This window comes from Mytilus californianus, unplaced genomic scaffold (assembly GCF_021869535.1).
Source record: "Mytilus californianus isolate M0D057914Y unplaced genomic scaffold, xbMytCali1.0.p SCAF_7, whole genome shotgun sequence".
Taxonomy (NCBI): Eukaryota; Metazoa; Mollusca; class Bivalvia; order Mytilida; family Mytilidae; genus Mytilus; species Mytilus californianus.
Window position 1 is genome coordinate 58,101,696 of NW_026262723.1, and position 17,037 is coordinate 58,118,732.

A 17,037-nucleotide genomic window follows, 5' to 3' on the forward strand; every position below is an offset into this window, starting at 1 on the left:
CCAATTATAGTATACATAGATAAATATCATTTTTTATGAAAACTTGTTTTGAATGGATAAAAAAGACTTAACGAATTTCGTTTGTATAGTAAAATTCCGTTGCATTGTTTACAATTATTTTTTATCAGAAAATTCCTGAAAACGGAAAAGAAAAAAAACATCAATGCTAAGACAGTGTCTTTCTTGTCGATGTTACCTCCCAAGAATCTAAGAATTGCCACAAGCACTCTTTTCACTTCTTGATAATTTAAAGTTAAGTTCATATATTGTATTTCTCCACTAGAAAAAAAAAACTCAGTTCTATCCTGCTTACTGGACAATTCTCTTCCAATGAACATTATAGACGACAGACAATTCCTAAATGAACATTTAATAATATTCCTGGTACAAATTTTACTGCACCTTCCGACAATCCATGTCTCTTCAGTGGTGTTTGAGGTCAAAATATTTGAAACCCAAAACTTATCTAAATATTGAAGAGCTAATTGAACCTTCAACTTGCAGGGTAAAACTCAGCATAACTTTTAATGAGAGTTATGCATATATGTTCACTTACTACTTTCGTGGATTTTCCCCTATTAACTACTTTACTTATTTGATACACGTACCTTTGCAATCGGAAAGACTGCTAGATCCAACGTCTTCAGTAGACATACCAGTAGGACATTGTTTACAAGAAGCTTGATATTCTTCATCTTGATAGTAACCTATGGCACAATCTTTACACTCTTCAGCTGCCTTTAATAAATAGGTGCCTGGAGCACACCCATCTGCATAAAAAAGCAAAACAAAATTTTTCTTTATTATACATATAACAACGAAAAATTAAAAGTACATGTGCAATGGATAGAAAAATGACAAAAGCGTACATAATCGAACTGCTGTTGAATTTACTGAATTGATTTTTGGCAAATAGTCGTTTTTTCCAATGAAGCTTAACTCGAATGAGATGGAAAATACCTAAAGAAAAGTTCATGCAACATTCCTTAATTTCACGTTCAATTTGATTATGTAAGCTTCTGACCACCCTGACAATGTCGACACTTCATAAGTTACGACCATGACAAGCTGACACACATAAACTTAAAAGTCACCATCACAAATTGGTTGACCAATGATGAGTCTGTCGTAGATCTTTAGATACCAGAATAGACGTTTGATCTATTTAACCGAGTGTGTTCTGTTTCCAATTGTGACATTTCTACTGAATGTGAATTCACATGGCGAGTAATGCATGCAATCAGGAGACGCTATACCTGTCGACTTACCCGGCCTCGCTTCATTTGGAGTTCATCGATTGTGTCAATCTTTGTTTTTATCACATATTTAATATATTTATCATGTTTATGAAGAGTGATGCATTCATGTCCTGTATTTCTCTGATTTATCTGTAATATGCGCTCATAGTATTTATTTTTTTAAGTTGTCTCTCTGTTTGTGGACTTATTATATACTATATTTATGTTTAACAGTTCATATGATTTATATCTATTGATTTTGTCTTTTTTCTTTGCTGCAAAATCAACAGATTAATAGCAAGCATAATACAAATTGTGAAAATGAGAAAAAACCTTTTCTGGAAGTAAACGTATTTTGTTTTTAGAGTTACTGTATTATTCACAATTTAACTTGTACCAAACTTTTTTTATTATTGATAAAATCCAATTTCAGAATTCACTTACAGCACGTGTCTGTGAAGAAATTAGGAACAGAACCTTCTTCACAATTATAAGAGCTGTGCGAAAACGCTATCGTCGCTGGTGAAAGTCCATTGTAAATAAAATCACCGTCTGTCGACATTTCTTTGACTATTTCACTAACAGCAACTATTTCATCATCATTTGCCCAGTAGTTTCCTCCATCAATCCACTCCATTGTTAAAGAGAATGTCAGTGTAATTTCATTTGTTGATCGCGTAAATAGTCGCTTAAAATGTGTTCCTTCGCTATCTCGTCGTCTTCTTCCAGTTGTGGGTCCACATGTAACAGTTACATCGCTAATGTTGCAAAATGTCGGACAGATATTAGACCAGTTTCTATTGTAAGCCAGATCTTCCATAACAGTTATAAAATGTTCTTTGATTCCTTGCTGAACGGTTGTATCACTGCAGTGTCCGGAATAAAAGTATATAAGTTCTCCAGGCTTTACCGACAGGTTAGGATTTCTTCTGTCTATAAATACAAATAACATGATTGAACAGAGATTGACATTTGGCAATTAGCTTAGATATATCAAATGACGCCTTTTAATAATTAACTGGTGATTTTGAAAAGAAAAAAAGGAAAGTCTACTTAACCCAAGACTTCCAATATCATGTTTAAATTTATGAAACTCAAAATGGACAAGAAAGTAAGACAAAAAAAAAAACGATAAGCCGCAAAAATAAACCAAAACGAACAAAAAAAAATTTTATTGGTTTTTCATTTTATATAAATCGGTATCAATTTTATCTCTTGGTCATAAGACACCACATATATTATATGGTTTTGAAAAATTAAAAAGGAAACTTACAATTTCTAGATACAGCAATTTTTGGATAAAGGAAACAACAAATAGTTTTAGAAATGTGCTTACGTGCGTTGATAAATAAATGAAACACACACTAAATAAATTCGACGGAATATATACCTTAGTTCACAGCACTTCAAAGTCCTATCCTCCGTTCTGTTTTACAAGGCTTTTTGTAGATGAATAAAGATATATAAAATTGAGTAAAGTGTATCTCAAGAAATAATACTAATAAAATTCAAATTCAAATACTTGTGCAGTTTGGAGGCATCCCATTAATCCATTCTTGTTCATCATTACACACGAATTCTGAAGGCGGTTTCAGAGGAGTCTGGTATTTATCATTGCAGGCCATTGTGCAAATTTGATTTCCTAAAACTGTTGAACAGGCAAGGGCGCCATTGGCCGGAGCAGGTAAGTCTGGGCACACTAATAAATACACAACATTTTGAAACACTACAGAACAGTCAATCTTTTTTTAAACGGATTTTGAAATTATACATGTAAGAACAAGGTTTTCAAGTTCAATTTTAAAATATATAAATGAAAGAAGATATGCATATAAATATCAATGAAAGTGAAAAGACATAGAAATGTAGTAGAACTAAAACAATAGGCAAGTTGATGTTTGAAGCCCTCAATCGTTGTGAATAGATTTAAAAGAAACATTGTTTTCCTTTAAAGCACATATATCGTCATTACACGAGTAGTCATACTGTGACAAAAATACTTGCTAGTGACTTTTGACTATGATATAAAATATGCTATAGTATATAAATATGGTTGAAAATAAGATAAACTTACTCAGTTTCTCACAGAATGATTCTGTATCATTAGACCAAGCCCATATTCCATGTTTACCACTTGTATCTAACTCACAAGAGACACTTTCGCTGCCTTTAAGAATATAATTCAGGAAACAATACAAATAGCAGGATGATCCATATGTATATCCCGTTGGACATCGCGAGATTAAAAATTTGTCAGATGGCATCAATGGGTCACACGAAATAGCTGAAAAATACAAAAACTGTAATTAAAAAACCTAATATCTTATTTTTTTTTTATAACTGACATAGTATATTGACACAAATTCTTATGGTTTTAAATTAAATACCCTTTAAAATATAGATTGACCCTTGAACAACAGAAAGAAATTCATTCGTCTAGTTTGATTATTTTAAACTAGTAGCTAAAACGCTGTTCGGAATTAAATGTGACCTTTTCAGAAATGCTCTTAGTAAAACGAAGTAAACAGAGATGATAATTATACAGGCCTAAAAATATAACCTACAACCGTCTAAACTTGGCAAAAGGTATTCAAACCATTCATTTTTTTGGGCAAACAACATTTATATTTAGGTATTCATTCTACGACATTTCGACTGTATCACTGCAATATACCTGTGTAACGATGAATAAAGCAAATCAAGTATTATTACTTAAAACATACTTTCAATAATAACATTAAAACTGCAAAAAGCTGTCAGTCCATTCCCATCCGTTGCTTCATATTTAATCAGATGAAATCCTTCAGAAAAATCCGAGCCAGTTGGTAATCCTTCTACTTGTTTTAATAACGGTTTACTTTGATCCCCACATGCTTGGCCTAGTTGAGAATTGTCGATTATGATTGGTTCATTCCATGTTACATTTGTTGCCACGTCACGTCCTCTATCAGCATAACGGATAATGGAGGTTGGACAGTTGACAAACTCAGGTGGTTCCGCATCTGATTGAAAAAGTTCAAATAAGTAATGTTTAACTCTTATCGAGGTTGCAGAGAGTATATAGGTTTTGATCACTTTGTTACTTGCCTTAAATTACTGCATCAATTCAAATAACGAAGTTTCTATCTCATCAAAACTGTGTATAAGATACATTTAATAATTTTTGTAAATGATAAATAAATCGCAATTTTGCGGCTTATAAAATTGTCAATTATTCGTGTCGCTTGCTTTGTGTCAATGATTTTAATCATTTGTATATATGTGGCTTAAAAGAAGCCTGAGATCACCCAAGAAGGTGGGATTCGTTTTGCTCAGTTTTCTATGTTGTGTTTTGTTTACTATTGTTTATCTTTTTTTGCCTTAATTTCCACTCAATTTCCATAAAAACTGACAGGTGTTATATTGTTTAGACTTTGAGCGAGTTTAGTAGACTATCAGAAATTGATCACTATATTGTTTTTCTTTTTGGAGAGGTAAAGGTGGGTTTGGATTGGTGGGGTAGAGATTGGTATGGGTTTTCAACTACTAGATACTGGTACGGGGACGCACTCGTTCAAAATTTCACAAACAGGAATGGGACACATTCGGTAAAGTTACAGTAAGGAGGCAAATATTCTGTTATCTCAAAAAAGATCTTAGACTGTATAGCCATGCCGCTAGGACGTTGAGACATATCGTACCGGTCAACCAAATCGTGATGGTGACCATTAAACTTTTGTAGTGTTAATTTTAGTCATTCTTCCTCATTTCTCTGTTGGGGCAGTTTTTGTGTAAGGAGCACAAAGGAGTTAACATCCACGAGCGTAATGTTGATTCTAGTTTGAAGTCGTCCATCTGTGTCAATATGGAGGAAAGGATCTAGAACTGAAGCAGACCTTTAAGTTTTCGAAATATCCCTAACCTCAATTTCACTGACATATACAGTGTATATGATGCAATTACTCACTGAAATGTGGTTATCAAGTGACAATAAATATATCTGAAATTAAAATTAAAGAATTTTGCAAGACGTTTTTTCTTTCCTTTTTTCTTTGAGAAGGTTTTGTATGAATTATGCTTCGTAATAGTACAAGAACAAGTCGTCCAGTAGAGGTGCTACATTAGTACCCATTGTTGTGAGTACTACTAGTGAGTGTATCTGTTAATCTGTTCAACTTGACGACTATTATATGTTTTATATATTATATAATTTAGCCGAGTTTACATAGAAGGGAAACAATAATAAGAATTGTTCAGCTCTTAAAATTGTGGAGATATTTATATTCCCATTCTTTCATTTCTGTGTTAATTCTATTGATAAAGGAGTATAACAATATTTTTTTGTTAAGAAAAGAAATGTGTGCGGTCTCTGTGACGTCATAACATGTCAAATTTGGTTTAATAAAATATCAAAGGCAAACAACCACACCAAAGCAAGAAAGAAATACAATTTTACTTGCAGATTCATCTTCTTTATATGATGTATTACAGGATACAAAAACAAATGTACAAGAAATGTATACCTTCAAAAATGAGGCGAAATTGACTTAAAACCAAATGAATATTCAAACTCACAAGTCGAAAACAAACTGACAATGCCATGGCAAAAAAAAAGAAAAACGACGAAAAGACAAACAACAGTACACAAAACACAAATCTAAAGACTGAGCAACACGAACCCCACCAAAACCGGGTGTATCTTAGGTTTCTTCGAAAGGGTAAGCAGATCCTGCCCCACATTTGACACCAGTCGTGTTTAAACCTGTAAATGATACTTTAAAAAGTTATAAGTAAATAAAGTTCACGTCTTGTTGATCCATTTGATACAAATAAGCGTCATTTGATATACATTCTCAACATTCGATAAAGGTATAAGATCATGTTACCTAGCTTATTTGACAAATTTTAAATAAAAAATATGATGAAAAGTATTTGAACCTTCACAGGCGAGTATGGTGTTTGTTCCATCCCAGCTATCGCCATTGCATTTCAAGTATCGGCTCATCTCTGTCTCGTACCCAGCATTACACTTCGGATAGCAGACAGAATCATATTCATATAAATCATTTGTACAGGTATAGTTGCCGTTGCAAGGTGGAACTGGAAGTGCGCATTTCTTTCCTAAAAAACAATCAATTTATTCAGTTCAGTAGACAAACGTTCACCGTAATAATATTATATCAATTTAATGTATCGTAAATTATTACGACAATGAAATGAGATGAGATATAAGGGCATATATGTCTATATGAATGCGTCGTGCATTTGAACATATTTTTTTATATCATGTAGCATTTTAAGAACTCTTTTTTGTTGTTGTGTACTTTCATCCCGTCAGATGTTGTTGTGAATGTACGCGTCCGTGTGTATTACTGTTTTCGTTCTTAAAAAGAACTAAGGGCTAATATCAAATCTGTTGGTGTTATATCAGGGTCTGAAATATGGTCCTTCAATTCTGTATTCTATATTTTTTTAATATAAAAAAGAAGATGTGGTATGATTGCCAATGAAACAACTCTCCACAAGAGACTAAATGACACAGAAATTAACAACTATAGGTCACCGTACGGGCCTTCAACAATGAGCAAAGCCCATACCGCACAGTCAGCTATAAAAGGCCCCGAAATGACTATGTAAAACAATTCAAACGAGAAAACTAACGGCCTAATTTATGTACAGAAAATGAACGAAAAACAAATATGTCACACATAAACAAACGACAACCACTGAATTACAGGCTCCTGACTTGGGACAGGCAAATACATACAGAATGTGGCGGGGTTAAACATGTTGGCGGGATCCCAACCCTCCCCCTAACCTGGGACAGTGGTGTAACAGTACAACATAAGAACGAACTATAAAAATCAGTTGAAAGAGGCTTAAATCATCAGATGGATGAAAATACAAATACTACAAATACAAGTGGACGTGGCCGGGTTCTTAAGCCATTTTCTGTATTCTTTATGAATTTTGCCTATTGTTCTCTATTCTTTATATTTTAGCACCCAATTATACTCTATTCTTTATTTTTTTTGGCCTTTTTGTCTCTATTCTTTTTTTTGGTCCTAATATTCCTTAGCAACGCCAATTATTCTCTTTTCTGTGCACCCCATCCAGAACCTCTTCAATGTCCATTTCAAAACGATTTATTGGTTGACATTTGGTAGAGACAACTTGTTTATTGTTGTTAACAGCAATGCAGTCTTTCCTCTGAAATAATTTGTTTTTTTTTCAACCAATGTAGTATCTTATACGTTTAAATCATATGAATATGTTACAAATAAAGATAAACTAAAAGTCTAATGCTATTTACTTTCACATTCAATCTTCCCACTAGAGAATGATGTGCCTTCACAAGTTTTTGTTGATACGCTGTCGGATGTCAGTTGATACCCATCATTACAGTGAATTTTACATATACTTCCATAAATCTTATCTCCATGATCACATACAGCAAATCCATTTTTTACGTACAAGCTCTCGCGACAGTAATTCACTAAAAAATAACATTACGTAGGATTATTACATAACAATACAATTAAATTTGAAATATGGTACAACGGCCATTAATCTATAAATTCTTTCATAATGAGAGAATGAAAACCATTGGGACCAGACACTACACTTAACTCCTTTTGGAAACACGTTAAAAGGGAAAAACGCGGAAATGTCAATTGAAGTCAATCTGACCTCAATAGTATGAAACTAACAATGTATAGAGGATATTCGAAGTTGAGAACGCAGACCTCCGTGAAAGTACCGTCATCAGAAATTGGAACCTATCTGTTCCATACCGAACATCAGAACGCAAACCACATGCGTCACGGAACCACCACCACGATCTACCAACACAAATACGACTTGAAAAGCCACTTCTTTACTTCTCACAAAAATTATTTACCAGCATACTAAATTTTCATTTGTCTTAATGTTTACTGAGGTCAAGACAAACGGATGTCTATCTGAAATTGACGACAACAGGGAAGGTGACAGACATTTTGTTTTACCGGTACTTTAAATCTTTATAGAATTAAAGGAAAAAGATAAAAATCATATTAGAAAAAAAATTGTAGTGGGACAAGTTTTCCATTCGAAAGCTATTATTATCATAATTCTTGATAAAATATTAAACAGTTGTGATTAATTTCATATTGAACAATGTTGAAGAATCAGATTTTAACATTTACATTTTACGACATGACTAAATTTGTTGCTTACCCGTTACTCGAAACCCGAAACTACACACTCCCATGTTACCATTAACGTCAGTAGCAGTATAAGATATTATATGGTAACCATGTTCAAAGGAAGAGCCAGATGGAGGCTTTCCGCCATTTATGCTGAAAAATAGAAAATTTCTCATCTGTTGAAAAATAATTTTTACTATTTTGGTCGTCTTGATAGATTCAATACAACGATAAAAAAAACATGTGAAAACTAATCATACAAACAAAAACACTCGCACAAAACGCTTCAAATTTATTAACAGTCACGATCTTACAGGGAATATGCTGGCTTTAATGATAATCTTATTGATTTTATGTAACTCCTATCATATGTGTAATTATTTACATATTTAGTAATTAGTTTTTTTAACCTTTATCAGTTATATGGTGTCTCGTTAATGTTAATTTATCGTTATACATTACATGTACTAACTTACAATTATGACTAAAAGGAAATGTTGGGTATAAATTAATAAGACAACAACTTAACGACACAAAAAACCCAAAAGACATTTGGCGGTCAACATAGTTACGATCATAAACAATAGCCAACAGTCTATATATATTTGCCAAGCTATAAATCGGTCTTGAGTCTAGAAATTTTTTGAATAAATCAAAAAAATAGTAAGTACTATCAATTATCTGCCATCAACACTTTAGTCTAATCCATAAAATAGCTAACACAGTAAGATATGACAATTACTGACGAGCTTTTTGATTTAAAGGGTGCCTCGATGGCAGCGTGGTCAAAGTACAATTACTGCATCACTAAAATTGAGAATAAAAACGGGGAATGTGTCAAAGAGACAACCCGACCAAACAGCAGAAAATAGCCCTAGGCCACAAATTGGTCTTCAACACAGCGAGAAAATCCCGCACCCGGAGTCGGGCTTCAGCTGGCCACTAAATTAGCCTATCAACACTAAGGTTGTGAGTTCGAACCCTGCACGTGGCAGGGGCATTCGACTCCAATCTTTATTGAATATGATAGCCAGTTTTCCCGCCGAAGATCGGTGGGTGGTTCTCTCTGGCCTCTCTTGCTTCTTCCACCAATAAAATCTGGCCGCCGTACGATAGCAATAGTGCTGAAAGTGGCTTTTAATACAAATAATCAATCAACCGAACCTGACTTGGGACAGTCACAGGAATACAAAACGCAGTCAATACTACTGTTTTAACACTCAGTTATCTCCTTTAAATCTCGATTAATATTTATTAGTTCTTATACACCGGTGTCATTTCGGAATATCGAGAATAATGATCGTGAAAGAATAACTTACGGTGGTCAAGTATTGCAATCGGATCGTGAAAGATCTGGTATCAGATCATGAATGCAATTAAGTGTAATTCTACTTCAAAAAGTGGAACAAATCAGAAAAAAAAAATTCAACTTTCTTAATAATACTGTTAATAAGTTAAAGAAAAAAAAGCAGAAATTTTTAAGAAAACACAAAAGGCGACACACAATCCATGAGAATCATTAAGAAAAAATCACGTTTTGTATCTATAATGGTCACATTTCAAAATATCATGATATATTTAAAACTAAATTTTCAAAATTGATCGTAAGAGATCAGGCAACGCATTATTTTGATCGTGATAGACCAGGCGTGACAGGACTCAATGATCAGAAAACAACATTTTTTTATCCAACTGATATACGTGTAATTGTTTGAAGCATGTTTTTACTTACTAAGAACGTAAATTGATGCTTTCATTTATTTTTGGTGATATATATACAATGTATATACATGTAGACCCATATTTAGACCTGTTTTAAATTTAGATGCAATAGTAATGCTACATTAAACTAGGCATCAAAGATAATAAGACCTCCAGGAGCGTAAATTGTCGAAAAGTTAATATCTTTGAATAAATAATGCAAGATGCATCTACGGATGAGTGAAGCGAGAGGGGGATTGGTGGTCTTCCCTCGGAAAATCTTAATGTATACATTTTTGTTTTCGTAAGGGTCAGTTCATTTAATTTCACATACAAATGTATTGAAGATGTTCTTTCCATTAACAATACAAACTTTTCTAAATGGGTCCCATTAATAGTCATGAACTAGAGATTACAGACACCACATATACAGCTTCCTCAGCCTGACTTTTAGACATATGCCTCGAATTTGACTACAACGGTCATCTCAATACCAGAGTCTATGACAAACGAGATGATTTCAATTTTGAAATTATATATAAATTTTCTCACCTTAGCAGCGATTTACCAACTTTATCCGCGTATGGAATATACATTTCTCAACTCATACGATTTTCAGGAGCTTGCAGCTACTACTCAGAGTTTGTTAAATGTCATCAGTGTCTGAGCACTGATCCAGGGATTTGTGAAAGAACGTCTCGTCCTTTTTCTCAAAGAGTTCATTGGAAAATACATAGATCTAATAGATCAATATTTAGTGTCTACTTAGCAAATAATACAGGGTGGGCTTGAGTTATAGATTCTGGGTGCTGACTCTGTGTAGAATTTTATCTACTTTACAGTTTTACCTTAATTTGTCTTTGTACTAGTATGTTCTTTTTGGTCGTAATATGATGCTTGACGTGGTTCGGTATATGTGCATCAAGCTTTCATGTGTTTGGCTTTTGGAGTTCCTAATGCGGATGGGGACAGAGATGCGATGAGGTTTTTATAGTGTTGTTTTCATTTTGTATACCCTTGTGTTTATATTTTACTTATTTTGTATTTTATTGGGAAAGTGTATATGTCATTATGCTTTACTGTACTGACTCCATAATCAACTACAAAAATGTGTTTGTTGGCGTCTTTGTTTGATTTATTTTAAGAGTGTATAAACGTTTAATTCAGTTGTGTTGTATGTCTGTGATGTATGTTTACAAATTTTTGGCTGCTGGATCCCAGTTATGGCCACGTTAACTTATTATGTCTGTTTGAGTTGCTCACTAAATTTGGCAATATTGCGGAACATTAAACAACTGTTATACAAGTGGGCGTTTTAGCGAACTAAAAACCCAGGTTTTATCCATCATTTTCTTAGGAAAATGGCTGTGCCAAGTCAAGAATATGATAGTTATTTTCCTGCGGGGGTTTTTTTAACCATATTTTTTGTCTAATTTTTACAAAAATCAACAAGGATATTAGCTTTATAGATATGACTGTGCATACAAATTAATAGAAATCAAATGAGACATTCTTAACTTTTCATACGACTCAAAACTTATGCAGGACGGACAGACGGATTTATATTGTTATAAGGCAACTAGTCGGTGTGGTATTATCAAACAATCACATGCAATGGCATTGAACCATCATAGCCCTATTTACAAACAAAAGTAAAGCGGAATAAGTCATGTAAATCCAATATTTTGTTATACCAACAAGTGTGGACACAGATGAATGTGGATAGTATGTTTGGATGTTTGACAGTGTTTTATATGAAAAAAAAATTCTATGTTTTTCCTATATGGTGTTATTAACTGTGTTGCCCGATGACAACCAACCTGAGCATGAGGAGTGTTGTTTATTTAATATTTAGATTTTATGTTCAAGAGGGCATGGAAGAGACACTAATTGCATTAATGACCAAATGATTATGATAGAATATTTTCCACATCTTTGATTTTGGATAAATTTTGTAGCTAGGAGAGCAACACATAATAGGTTCATTTTTTCATGTGATTTTTTTTTAAATGGGAGATGATATCTGAGAACATGATATCAGGAGGCTGTAATTCAGTGGTTGTCGTTTGTCTATGAGTTACATAATATTTGTTTTTCGTTTATTTTGTGTACATAAATAACATAAATGACTATGCGTTATGGGTTTTGCTCATTGTTGAAGGCTGTACGTTGACCTGTAGTTGTTAATTTCTGTGTCATTTTGGTCTGTTGTGGTGAATTGTCTCATTGGCAATCATACCACATCTTTTTTATATGTATTTGCTCACTATTTGTATGGTTCTATTTATATTACTTTGTGGTGGATTGTCAGTATCATTAGTAAAATATTTTGTTAAAATGTCGAAATTGTTTCTCAGATTAGAAGACATTTATTGGTTTTTAGTAATGAAAATGCCTGACATGATGCTTGGGGCTAGATGAGCTATAAAGTAAACTTCTGTGTTGTTTTTTATCAATTCTTTGATAACATCTCCTCCAAAGCTGGCCGAAGCAAAAAAAAGTTTTGACGAATATGAAAACGATATCAACAAAAAAACCTTTGTGAGCATGCTTCAAAGACTCATAACTGCTCCAAAAGTAATCTGATAGAATTTCAAGCATGTCAAGTGGGTATTATGAAAATCTACTTAATATGTCTAAATATCAAAAAAGTTATAGTATTCAATATGAAAAAGGTATTGCAAAATTATTCTCTTTTCATTTTTTGTTGTTATATGGATACAAATATAAGTGATACCAATACAGTATTTGTTGTGGTATGAAAGTGTAGTAATTAACATTTACTGTAACAATGTTAATTCACACAAATTAAGAAATAAACAAATGAATGAAAAATGTTGAACATGTACAATGAAATATAGTTTTAGAAATCAATTAGGCCAGATAGGCCTTATAAATTTTTTTTTTTTTTTTTAACATACTGAATGACCATTTACACTCAGGACCGAGTCATCAGTAGGCAGTACAGATGTATTAAAACAACCTAGCATCATATTGCTAGTAGCGAGTGTAGCATTGTCGGGTAAATTTGTTCTTTTTTTTAAATTTGGTTAAAGGACAAAAAATGTTTGGTTCAAATCATAATAAAATGCTTTTATCTCCTTATTACTTACATTGTACATAGAATGGATACTACCCTGACAAATCCTTGTACATGAGAGTTGTCTGTCAAATCTTTATTTCACAAAGAATGAATTGCATAACAATGAACTGAGCTCAAAGCAAAGCACTTTAATAATACACTTAGACAAAGAGCTCAATCCAGTGATATACTTTGTACTACAGGTCCTTCATGAACATCCTATCCACCAAAACCATATCTCACAAACATGCCATACTACATGTACATGGTTCAATCAGAAGTCCTGAAAAAGATATGAATTTTATTATCATATTTTAATTATACATATTCAGGTTAAAAGTTATATACTCCAATGGCAGTCTTTCCTGCTAAAATGTCATGTGTAGAATGTGATATATCATTTTTGGGTCTATATGGGTACTGTCCTTTATATTCATTAGGTCATTTTGACACAACAAAATATATAGAAAATGTTAACTTTGATCTGGAAATTGAGTTCTTTTTCGCAAAATAAACCCACTTAAACTAAACTTTGAATGCAAAGATCCCTAAATGGCTAACAGATATTGCTATAAAGAATAGTCCATGATGATTATTGTTATTAAAGAGTTCATGAAATGTACACTGATTCTGTCAGTTGAATGGACTAGAATGAGATAAGTTATATAAACATGAAGGTTTTTTCAACAGTTGTGGTGTAAATTAAATCAGTTTTATTTTATGGTTGACATATTTAAGTATATATGTAGACCATTGGCTTTTCAACACATTGATATTTTACAATATCGATTATCTATTTATTGTTATATTGTTGGTATTTTTCACCTTCCTAAAACAGTTATAACGCAACATGAACGCAAGCTTAATAGATCTTGATAGGGTGTCCTCACATATTTTGACGTTGCTGAAAAATTTTGGTTGACATATGTATCCTCTTCTCATCGTTTTTCGTGCTATTAAGAATGCATATTGTCGTCACAATTTCCATTGAAAAGGCATGCATAGTACAAATTCATATGACCAACGAAAACATATGATCACCATATACATGTACATGTATGTATAGGTTATCAGCTTTTCTACACATATTAGCCAGTAAGTCGCAATGAACCTATTATGGCGAGTGAGCGCAGCTAATGAGCTAAAATGAATCAAATTGTGTCCTCAGTGGGGGATATTTTAAGGGATCTATATGAAGAAAACCTGATCATCTGTTTATCATTCTATTACTGGCTTTTTCACCTCCCTAACTTGGCCTAAGACAGTTTTTACAGACGAAAGCAAGCTTGATAACTACTCCTCACACACATGTATAGATTATCGGCTTTTCTACACGAGTCATGAATATCGTAAAATGTTAGCCAGTGAGCAGGCCCGCAATGAACCTTTTTAGCGAGTGAGCCCAGCTAATGAGCTAAAATGAATCAAATTGTGTACTCAGTCACAGTTGGTGATATTTTAAGGTATCTACACAAAGAAAACCTGCTTATATAAATCTCAGTGGCGGATCCACAACTTTTCATAAAAGGGGGGGTGGCCGCTGACTGACCTAAGGGTTGCCCACTCCCGTCATGCTTCCCCAGTGGCCGATCCGGGGGGACGGTTCCGAGGGTTGGAACCCCCCCTTTTTTTGGACGATCAATGCATTTGAATGGGGACACATAGTTGGAACACACACCCCCCACCATTTGTCCCTGAGTTGGGAACCCCCCTTTTATAAACTGGCTGGATCCGCCCCTGCTTCCCTAGAAAATCAACCAAATTTTCCCCACCCCCTGGATCCGTCTATGTAACTGTTTATCGTTCTGCGTAATACTGGCTTTTTCACCTCCCTTACTTGGCCCTAGACAGTTGCTTATCTGTTTATCGTTCTGTCACTGGCTTTTTTTAGACTAGAGACTTCATGTGTACAAACCTGACGTCAAACTCGTGTACTATAAGAGAAGAGACAAATAATTTCACATTAAATCCTGTAACATTACATCTAAAGATAATTACAATCCAAAGTAAATTATATTACGATGTCAATGGACTAAATTCCCGCGCAAATGTCATCACTGGGATAGACCAAAACGAATTTTAGGTTTATGTATCATTCACATTCCGATCAATTTACTCAGTTAAATAAAATATATGTGTTAACTATTTTTATATTGGTTTTGAATTTAGTTAATCTATCAGAAAAAAGGATTTATTTCTAGCAGATAGCCCTCAATACTATACACCAACTCGACACTAAAGCTATAAAACCCTAAAACATAATAGTATATGGAATCGTCCAAACGGATTACCTAATATTGATATAGGTGAAATATGTAGATTCAGAATTGTGTACACAGAAATAAGATCAGAAATAAAGTCCTATGTAAGGTGAAAACAATAACACAACTGTATAAAATCATTGTTTATTAAATTTGCTTGCATAAGAACCATGAAGTTAAAATTTATAACGATTACGTTTATCCTGTCAACCCCTTTTCTTCATTGCATCAAGGCTTCCGTTGCTTTACATCGAGCAGCAATTCAACCAATCGGGGAATGTTAAGTTGGGACATACCTCTATTTTTGGAAGCGTGATCTTTACATCGAGGCTTGCGTTGCTTTACACCGAGGCCACAGTAGTTCGACCAATCGGGAAATGTTTATTTGGGGCATGTGACCTATTGAACTGCAGGTTTTATAATATTTTAATCGAAATTGTAGAAAAATGAAATGTTGTTAGTACATACAAAACAGAAAATGATGAATACTTTTAGTAAAAGATAAATTGGATCCGGGTTCTGTGTATTCACATCATTTGTACAACTCTCCTTACTGATGCCATTTTTTGGAATTTCTGTGACCTAAATGGTTCGCGAAAATTAATATTTTATTATATATATAGTAATTACAAATATTGATTATCATGCGTTTAAAGAAAGATTTGGTCGTTTTCGTGGATTTTTGCAATAACGAATAAACTACAAAAGATCTTTCACGATCCTTTTCACGATCAACAAAATGCGGTACCCAATCTTTTCGATCCAAAATATCAAATTTTTACAGATATTCCCATTTTTGACAAAGTTTCATATTACTAGTATCATCTTCAATCGGTCTCATTGTTGACATTTATAAGATCGAAAGATGAGAGTGTTTCTGCGTTTTACATTACTGTATACGTACATTTAGTTTTTTAAATTTTAAACATATAACTAAATGGAACATTTATGATCACTTATATATCTGAATTAACTTTTGAAAGTTCTAGAAAAGAAGAAAGACAAACAGCAAAGGTTTCACTAATCCAAACACATTCTGTTTGCAACTAATACATGATTCACTCATAGGGTCTTTGCATCGGATATAAACACATTTATTCTAAAACCAGTTATTGGCATGATACGGGTTATGTTCTTCTCATATATTTTATGATGGTATGATACTAAACCCCTTACGGGAGGGATTGGACTTGATTTTCATATGATGAAGACATAATCTTTCAATCAGTTTAATTGAGGTCTGGAGCTGGCATATCAGTAACTGCTAGTAGTCCTTTGTTCATTTATGTATCATTGTCATTTTGCTTAGTTTCTTTTGTTACCTATTCTGACATCGGACTCGGACTTCTTTTGAACTGAGTTTTACTGTGCGTATTGCTATGTGTTTCTTTATTCTACATTGGCTAGAGGTATAGGGGGAGGGTTGAGATCTCACAAAACATGTAACCCCGCCGCATTTTTGCGCCTGTTCCAAGTCAGGAGCCTCTGGCCTTTGTTAGTCTTTGTATGTTTTTTAATTTTAGTTCATTTATATGTTTTGGAGTTTAGTGTGACGTCCATTTTCACTGAACTAGTACACAATTTTATTT

The 17,037-nt window shown here is 33.5% G+C and overlaps 2 protein-coding genes across 10 annotated transcripts in view; one reads left to right on the top strand and one right to left on the bottom strand.

The window, feature by feature from the left end:
• Positions 1 to 17,037, top strand: part of LOC127708917 (sushi, von Willebrand factor type A, EGF and pentraxin domain-containing protein 1-like) — a 271,696-nt gene that overhangs the window by 100,724 nt on the left and 153,935 nt on the right. The gene's annotated exons all lie outside the window — the stretch shown is intronic.
• Positions 1 to 17,037, bottom strand: part of LOC127708916 (sushi, von Willebrand factor type A, EGF and pentraxin domain-containing protein 1-like) — a 49,897-nt gene that overhangs the window by 17,751 nt on the left and 15,109 nt on the right. For both annotated transcript variants that reach the window (XM_052214081.1, XM_052214083.1), the window contains exons 6-13: positions 8,436 to 8,557; positions 7,531 to 7,713; positions 6,156 to 6,338; positions 3,962 to 4,240; positions 3,313 to 3,522; positions 2,761 to 2,937; positions 1,683 to 2,171; positions 609 to 770 (exon numbers count right to left, since the gene is read on the bottom strand). In XM_052214081.1, the coding sequence (XP_052070041.1) occupies positions 609 to 770; positions 1,683 to 2,171; positions 2,761 to 2,937; positions 3,313 to 3,522; positions 3,962 to 4,240; positions 6,156 to 6,338; positions 7,531 to 7,713; positions 8,436 to 8,557 (1,805 nt within the window). The remainder of the gene's footprint in view (positions 1 to 608; positions 771 to 1,682; positions 2,172 to 2,760; positions 2,938 to 3,312; positions 3,523 to 3,961; positions 4,241 to 6,155; positions 6,339 to 7,530; positions 7,714 to 8,435; positions 8,558 to 17,037) is intronic.